This window comes from Manis javanica, chromosome 5 (assembly GCF_040802235.1).
Source record: "Manis javanica isolate MJ-LG chromosome 5, MJ_LKY, whole genome shotgun sequence".
Taxonomy (NCBI): Eukaryota; Metazoa; Chordata; class Mammalia; order Pholidota; family Manidae; genus Manis; species Manis javanica.
The window spans coordinates 117,434,671-117,443,912 of record NC_133160.1 but is presented as its reverse complement, the minus strand read 5'-3'; the positions used below and the strand labels follow the sequence as shown (position 1 = coordinate 117,443,912).

The 9,242-nt window shown below is 37.4% G+C and overlaps 1 protein-coding gene across 1 annotated transcript; it reads left to right on the top strand.

Moving 5' to 3' along the window:
- The first annotated feature begins 295 nt into the window (after positions 1-295).
- On the top strand, positions 296-1,395 carry CABS1 (calcium binding protein, spermatid associated 1). Its single transcript, XM_017642624.3, is given in 2 exon segments — positions 296-1,280; positions 1,283-1,395. Coding segments are annotated over 2 exon segments (1,098 nt in total).
- The last annotated feature ends 7,847 nt before the right edge of the window (positions 1,396-9,242 follow it).

Sequence of the window (9,242 nt, the reverse complement as noted above, 5' to 3'; positions counted from 1 at the left end):
CAGTTCACTGCAATTAAAATATTTGGCTGTAAATGTTGGTTTCATAATCAGAGAGGGCTCCATTGTCTTTTCATTTAGTATCAATACACTTGCAAGTAGACACCCAGTCAGAGCACAGACACAGCCTCCGAGGAGAGCCAGTGCCCCTGGCCAGGCCGGGGGCTGATGCAACAATCAGCATGATGACCCGCACTTCAGCCACTGTGATAAGCACCCCTCTCCTGCCTGGGGACTCCACTCGGCCCAGCGAAAGACCTGTGGGCGTGCGTGGTGCAACTTTCCCCCGTGGCTGAAGATGGTTTGCCAAAAATGTATTCCTAGACCAGAAACAACTGTTACTTCAGAAGGAGAACATGTCACTTCAGCGAATGACTGTGAGCTAGAAAATGCTTTTTCAACTACAGGCAGCAAGCTTACATCTCCAAACGGAAGACGAAGAGCAGAAGTTGAGTTCCATATTACTAAGTCATCAACCCATCTGACAGAACTTACCACTCTGACAGGCACTACATACTCCGGGGCTAATGACTCTACTATGGAGACTTTCATTCCAGTGAAAATTGGTAATATCTCATCACCACTTGCTACTGTTTCTTTAATAGATTTATCCATTAATACAGCAAAGGAAGATATTCTCTTGGAGATCACTGAGACAGAGGATGGAGATGTCTCAATAGTGTCTACAGTCTCAGGCACCCTAAAGGAAGGCATCACCAGCACTGGTGACACCCTTGACCTTCCAGCTGAGGAAAAGGAACCAGATGTTAACCTTTTCATGTATGCAGTTAAACCCAGTGTTACCGCTGATGAAGCTGTCCCAGTCACTGACTCATCTATTCCTGACACTGACATCTGTCCAGCTACTGAAAAAAACTTCAACACTATTCCAGACATGACCGCCTTTACAAAAGAGAAAATAACTGAAATTGACTTAATTCTTTCAGAGGATTCTCCCAATGCTGTGCCACAATTAGCTGACCCTGATAAGGAAATGTTCATCACTCTGTTTGAACTCACTGCCATTGTCGAAAGAGACAAAGACAACCCAGAAGTTATTCTGTTAAACGATGAAGAGTCCTGGGATGCAGCCAGTGTTTGGGTGGAGAGAGAGACTGTAAATGAAGCAGAGAACCATCCTGTTTTGGTTACTGCTGTTGAATCCAGATACAACTTCACCACCTCCACATGAGTAGCTATGAACCTCATGGAAGATTCACCTGCTACAACAAAAGAAGATTTGTCTGAAGAGAAGAGAATAGAATCTGTAACTAAGGATACTGACATTTTCCAGAACTGCCCCTGATCCTGATATTGCTAAACCACAAGGAAGACACTTCTACAGCTGAAACAGGGGTCTTTAAAATACTGAAAGAGCCAGATGAGTTCCCGATTTGAAAGCAACAAAACAGGTGCCACGCAGAATTGTGCAGTTGCCTAGAAAGCTAGTTCTAATACCTGAGTAGTTTGTCCAGCCAGCAAAAATCTCAAGAAATGAAAGAATGCAGGAATTGAAGGCGAGTATTAGACAATGAAGTTGTTTAGGAACAGAGGTCATGCAACTGAATATATTTATGGAAACTTAAAAAACAGCAGTATAAGTGTTCCCCAAGTATCATGAAGCTTAACTGAGATATATTAATTACTTAAGTTAATATAAAGCCTTCAATCGCAGGCTTCAGGGATTTGATGGAAGAGCAATAAATAAGTTCATTTGCTGCTACATTTCATGATGTATGTCACGTTAGTTAACCCTTAATAGCATATTTTTCTGTGAGTTAAATAGATGATGAAATCAAATTAACATCTTTCCAAAAAACTGTAGTAGTAAAAGATTTAAAGTGCTTACTCTAAACAGATTTTTTCATTAGTATGCAACCAATTATTCTCTTCTACTAAAAAATATATTTGCAATCCTCACTCGTATAAGAATTAGGGATATTTGGTAATTGTTTAGCACCCACATGTAAGAAACGTAAGAAATAGCACAGGATTCTTGGCTCACAATGGATATGAACTAAGGCAAAATGATAATTTACAAACATGTACCTTTGTCAAATACAACATTGTGTAAAATATAAGAATCGATTTAATTTTCTTTCTCTAAAATTTCTTTCCTAAATTTTTGTTAATTTCTTTCAGGTCTTAAGCATTGATACCACACTCTTCTTATGCTTTTGGTTAGCAATTCAAGGATACATCTTCCTTCTTTTCTGACACAGACTTTTAAATGGGTCTGTTTTCATTTTGCTGATTTTCCTTCAATAAATCTTTTTGATGGCAACTGATTTATTGTGTGTAGATGTGTTTGATATTCTAGTACAGAATTCTCAAATTAGGAAAGGTAAAAGTAAAATAAAAATCCTTTATGTAAAGAGTAAGTTCTGGGCACCAAAAAAAGAATTATTCTGGAGAGACATAATTTTATATAATTTTTTTAAAAGCCAAAACACTGGATGAATAGCAAATTGTACATGGGGTAGAGGGGAGAGAGATTTATATCATTAGATAGACAATAGACTAGAATAATTATCATAACATGTTAAAACCCAAAAACACATTTTAACATGAAAATTTGGTATATGATAAACTGGACTTCAAAACCATGGGATATGTTAGTTAATTAATCTTGCTATAACAATTGAGTACTGGGGAAAAAATTAAACTAGAGTGTTATTTAAGACTACCCTCTAAAATAAATTCTACATGGACCCAACAATTAAGAATAAAACCATGCAAAAGACTTAGATGGAAACATATATGTATATTTATCCAAGTGAAGTTGAGAATCTAAGCATATAAGAAATGACAAAAAAAGGTTGATAATTTTGATACCATGAATATCTAAAATTCTGTACAAAAAAATTAACATAAAATTAAAAAGCAAATGATAACTGTGGAAAATAATTTCATTATCCATGGCAATGAAAAGATTACTACTTTACTTCTGTGAAGAGCTCTTACAGAGAAAGCATTTTAATGGGCACTAGAAATAAACATACACAACACACAAACTGTCACTAAACATATGAAAAATATTCAATGATTATGGTACTCAAAAAGTGAAACTATTAAATATATAATGTAGATATATTTTTATCCATTCATATATTTTACAGATATATATATGAAGCATATATGTATTTTTATCCATTTGAGAAATGGCAATGATCATTATAAATACTTGTTGGCTAATGAAAATTTCTTTAACCTTTCTGGGAGGCAGTTTAGCAAAATATGTAACAAACATTAAAAATACTTAAAAGTATTTTTAAAAGAAAAGAATATTCTTAAGAATTGGAGATCATGATGCAAGTAGCTAACAGTTACTTAACTCTTACTATGGATTTTATTGTATTTGCATTTAGAATAACATTTTCTCTTCATGACAGTCCCATAAGGAAGAACATTATTACAGCATTTTACAGATAAAGCAACTGAGTCAGATAATCTAGCTAACATGCTCAAGCCTTAAGAGTTAAACGTAAAGAAGGCTTCAAACCAAGTGGTCTTCCTCCAGAACTCATGCTTTTTTCATCACTACACTGTACTGACTCTCACTGCTTTAAACATAAGGATATTGCCGAAGACATTCAAGAATGTGATTTTATATGTTTACAAAGGAGAAACACTAAAACCAATCTAAAATTTTAGTGGCATGGGATTGGTTACATTTTTGTACAGCTATATGAAACAATAGTATGCATCTTTTAAAATGGTATCAGTTTTTAATCACAAAGGTGAAATAATCACACTAAAATCTTAAATGAAATTTATACAGTGATATGTATGCCATATACATGTAGACAGAGACAGATAACACTATCTTCACAGTGATTATCTCTAGGCAGGAACTACAGGTGATTTGGCTTCATTCTCTGTGCTTTGATGCATTTTCTAAAGACATGAAATCCAGAATTTTCTAAAGACATGAAATCCAGAATAAAGTATACACCCGGAGAATGAATGACCGTCAACACCATCAGCCAGAAAACTTGGGAGACAACATTTAACTTCCTATGCATAATAAAAATACCAGTATTTATTTTTTCCTATGTATTGTACAGTAAGTATTTTATTTATAAATATTTATTGTGCACCTGCTATGTTCCAAGAACCACAAAAGCCTTGTGGACACCTTTAGTGAGCAAAATGACATGGCCCCTGCCTTCATGGAAATCTCATACTCCAGAAAACAAACAATAAATAATCTCAATCACACATGAAGAAATGCCTAACTACAGACTGTGATAGCTATTACAAACAAAAATAGATTGAGATTATAGCCACAGACTGCATATTTCAGTTCAAGGAAATTGTCTCTGAGAAAGTGAGATTTTAGCTGAAATTTGAAAAATGGATACAGTTGAACACAACATGCCCCAAACACTGAGGCTACAAAATGCCGTACGTTTTTCAAAGAAATGAACAGACCATGTGATTGAAACATGCCACCTGCTAGAAAATGACTCAAGCTGAAACTGAAAGGTAGACAAGAGACAACTCATGTGGTACTTGTTGAATATTCTGGATCTTATTCAGAATATATTTGAGAGTTATTAAAGGTTTTGATCATTTTATCCCCAAAACCACCTTAGTACTAAGAAAGGTAGCAAGCTGAAAAGCTTTCATTTACAAACTGCAACCATACTTCCTTTCTGGGACTGTGTTTAGGAAAATAGCTCGATAGTCCCCTTTGAATGAGAGAAATGAGACCCTGAGGCATAAACTGGACTGGAACAGTTAAACAATTAAAAAGACTGTGTGCTCTGTTACACAAGGTAACAGGAATTTGTGGATCGGGTTAGGCCAACACAGGAGGAACAGAGTGTGTTGGCAACTGGCTAGAGTCAGGAAAGAAGAATGGCCAGGGAGACTACTGCTGGCCTGTGGACAACAGACTTTTCAAAGAATGGGTGCCTAACAGTCAATTTTAAATTCTGTGACTTCAAAGTACAGTTTCTCCATACCCTGAAATGTCATTAAACATTTGAAAGAAACAAGGTCTTGAATACTGCAATTCTTCAGGAAATAAAGGAATTGGTGGGCCTCAGGAGAAATAGCTGAGACATGGAGTTAGTAAATTGGGGGTAAAGACAGAGTCTATATTCCCAAACACACTAAAAAGAGAGGGTCCTGTTTGGGGCATACAGTGGGTGGACATTTGGGATAGTGTCATTTTACAGACAATCAAAGTAAAAACTAAGAAAAGTCAATGAATCAAAATAACCAAACTAGTATGTGGCAAATCTCAGCTCTCCAGATCAACACGACTCCAAAGCCCAAGTTTGAAGCCACTCTGTTTTGTGTGAACTGTTGAATAAATCATTCTACTGACTTATCACAACCCTCCCCCTTTCTCCATTTCCACTGCCACTCCCTTGTTAAGCCTGCCCATAAATTTGTAACTGGCCATTCCATCCCTAGTCTTGTCTCCCATCAATTAATTATGCCCCTAAGTATTCATCTCTCCTCTAAAGCCCTTCCTGGCTCCCTACTATCTTTATGGTAAAGTCCAAACTCTTTAGCAAAGTACACAAAGCCCTACATGTTCTTCCTCTGCCCATAGCCCACCTTTCCTTCTGCTCCCTTCACACACTACACTTTTATCATAAAAACATTAAATGTAAGTTCTCTGAGATCTGGGACTCATGACTACTGAGCTAAAGAATACCTAGTAGATAGCAGATACTCAATAAATGTTTATAAGTGAAGAAATGAGAGGAATTCAAGTTTCCCTAATGTGGTTGACATCCACTGTTTTTGACCTAGCTTCCAACCTCCATCCCCAACAAAATTTTCTTTGTAATTCAAATAGATTTTCTTTGTATTACAACTCCTTCCCTTTCACACATGTATGATTTAGATGAAATTAAACCCTACCCTCAGCTGTAGCAGTGAGCTAGTCTCTCTGGATCCCGTATATCTTGCCACAGTCATTCAAGAATAAGAACATAAGCCAGTCAGAACAAAGGGGAGAGATTCCTGGCCACAAGCTTCTGAAGGAAACTTCGGTCTGGAAACATGTAGTGCCAGGAGCTTCTAGAACCATCTAGGGATCACAAAGAGGCAGGTTACTGAGAATAGAGTCAATAGAGCCAAGAAATATGAAGAACTGAGTTCCAGTCACATCATACATCAAGGCCTACCTGGTGTGCTTATTTACCTGAGATGATATATTTTCTACACTATTTAAATGGGGTGAGTTTTCTGTTGGTTGAAATCAAGGCATCTAAGGAGTAAGAACCCAAGCTGTTTCAACTCCAAGTCTTTCTCCAGCATAGCCGCTGCCCTTAGAACTCTTTGTAGTTTCCTGTGGTAAATATTTAATCATCCTTCAAGACTCACCTCAAGTGTTTTGTTTTCTAACCACCCCAAGGCATGATGACCTGTTCTGTACCCCACTCATGATATACATTCTTCAATAACACCACTTACAATACTTCATTGTATTTATTTCATAAAAGATAATCCTATGTATAGCTCCCACTGACACAAGATAGCCCTGTCCCAGTTCCCCTGTGTCCTAATGTAGTGCCTGACATTGCATCCCTTACACACAGCCGCCCCTACCCTGTGACATAATACTCTCCTCCATGTCATTAAGAGTTCCCGGTCACAATGAGACAGAGAGAGGGTCCCATTTTAAGGCAAAGGCTCCCTGACCATAAAGAAAGACAGTTCTCATAAGAGATGCTCTACATGAGGATGCATTAAAGAACATTTGCAACTTCAAGGTATGAACAAGACTGGGGAATTGGGCCACTGTGTATGAGGAATATGTGACTTGCCCAATTCTACTTGCTGCATATTGGGAGTAAGTAAACAATACATGAATAAATGTTTGAGTCTGCAGTCTATTTCCACAACACTACTGGTATGTTTTTTGGTTCCCACATACACCTCAAAGATAACAGAAGTCTAAATTAAAACTGGCATTCTCTTTCCCTCCAATTTCTCCTCTTCTAATAGTTTCCATCACAGCAAAAGATACCATCAGCACAGTTATCCAAGTCAGAAACTGGGTGTCCCCCTTCACTCATTTCTCTCTCCTTCTCCACACCCAGCAAAGCATTTTCACCTTTTGGCCCTCAGTGGTTCACTTGCCTGCATTCCCACTGCCACTTCTTTATCCCAAGTTTTATCAAGCAAGAGTGGCATTTTATAGCACAAATTATCATGCTATTCCCATCTCTCCACACCCAAAATGTTGCTGTGACTTTCCACCAACTTTGGAATAAAGTTCAAAGTCTTTATGGTATTTGTAAGTTCTCCACAAACAGGACATTGTTTATCTATGTCAGCCAAATGATAGGGTACTGTCGTTTTTCAGTCTTAAATCCTGACTATAAAGATCTCCTTTTGGTGTCTTTATAGCATCAAGCTCTGTCTTGTCTCAGGACCATTGAACATACTATGCTCCCCCTGAGACATCCTGGAACTTCCTAAATGTCACTTCCTCCAACCATGGAGGCCCCTTTTTTCTTCCACATCATGTTGCCCCATAGTACACATTATATGACTTTATGTGACACCTATAATTTTTGAAATTGCCTGTTGTAGTAATTTCCTTGGACTGCTATAACAAATTACCAAAAAACTAAATGGCTTAAAAGAACAGAAATTTATTCCCTCACAGTTCTGAAGGATACAAGTCTGAAATCAAGGTGTCAGTAGGGGCATGTTCTCTCTGAAGGTTTGAAGGAAGGCTCTTCCCTTGCTTCCTCTTGGTTTCTGGTAGTTGCTGGCAATTGACATTCTTTGACTTATAAACACATCACTGTAATCTCTGCCTCCCTCATCACATGATGTTCTCCTCATGTGCCTCTGTGTCCAGATTTCTTTTTATAACGACACCCATCATTGGATGAGGCCCCTTAATCCAGTATGACCTCATTTTAACTTGGTTACATTTGGAAAGACCTCATATCTGAATAAAGTCACATATTTTTGTGACTCGTGCATATTTAGGGGCAGGGGAAAAGGCAAAATTCAACCTATAACACCTATTTGGTGGTTATCTTCCCTACTAGATTGCATATTTGATAATTACAAAGATCACATGATTTATAATCAAAACCAGAACATTTCTGAAACTGAAAGGAGGCACTATTAATAGTGACTCTAAAACAATAGGCATAAGCTAGAGTGTCCTGAGTAAACAGAACTGATCATCTCATCCAAAGGGAAGAGATCATATTACCCTTATCCACTGCTCAATTCAGGGAGCTTTGAACACAGTAGATGCTCAATAAACATCTGTTGAATGAATGAATTATATGAAACAGGGAATGATGAGTTCATTTATTAGGCTATGAATCCTCTCTGAGGAAGGATTGTATGACCTGGATACTTGGAGACAAATTTGAGTTGACCAGGACAAGAAGGGGATCACTGGTTTCAAGCTAAGGGAAGGGCAAGGGCAAAGATCAAAGCATAAAAGTACTTGGTGTCTCAATAATACTGAGACAAGTTTAGAGCACAGTGGGTCTGAAGGAGAATGCTAAAAATACACCAAATCATGACTGATATTATAAACTTTCAAGCACAAAAATAATCAAATTGTGTCAGACTATGTGTATTAGTTATGGTTCTCCAGAGAAACAGAACCAATGATAGATGGATAGGTAGACAGACAGATAGATATAGAGGGATTCATTTTAAGAAATTGTCTCATGTGATTGTGGAGACTGTCAAGTGCAAAATGCACAGCAAGAGCTGGTAGCCTAAAAATCCAGGTAAGAGTTGATATTGCAATCTTGAGTCCAAAATCCACAGAGCAAGCCAGCAAGCTGGAAACTCATATGGGAATTCTATGTTTCAGTCTATAGGCAGAATTCTCTCCTTTTCAGGAAACTTCATTTTTGTTCTTAGCAACTTGACTGATTAAATGAGGGCCACCCACGTTACAGAAGATAAACTGCTTTACTTAAAAGTCGATGACCATAAATGTCAAATCTATAAAATATCTTCACAACAGCTAGGCTAGTGTTTAACCAAACATCTCAGCATTGTAACCTACCCAAGTTAACACGTAAAATTGATCATCATGCCATGTATAACAATTTGACATTAAAATTTCACTTAACTATCATCTCATATGTCCTGAACTAGTTTCACTAGAATTAATAGTCTTTCTAAGGGGGATGTGGGGGGTTTGCAGGAGCTAAAAAAGAGTTTCAGGGTAAAATGCATTGATGAAATGTTGTGGCAAATATCCTGAAGTCTTTAAATGAGAATATGTA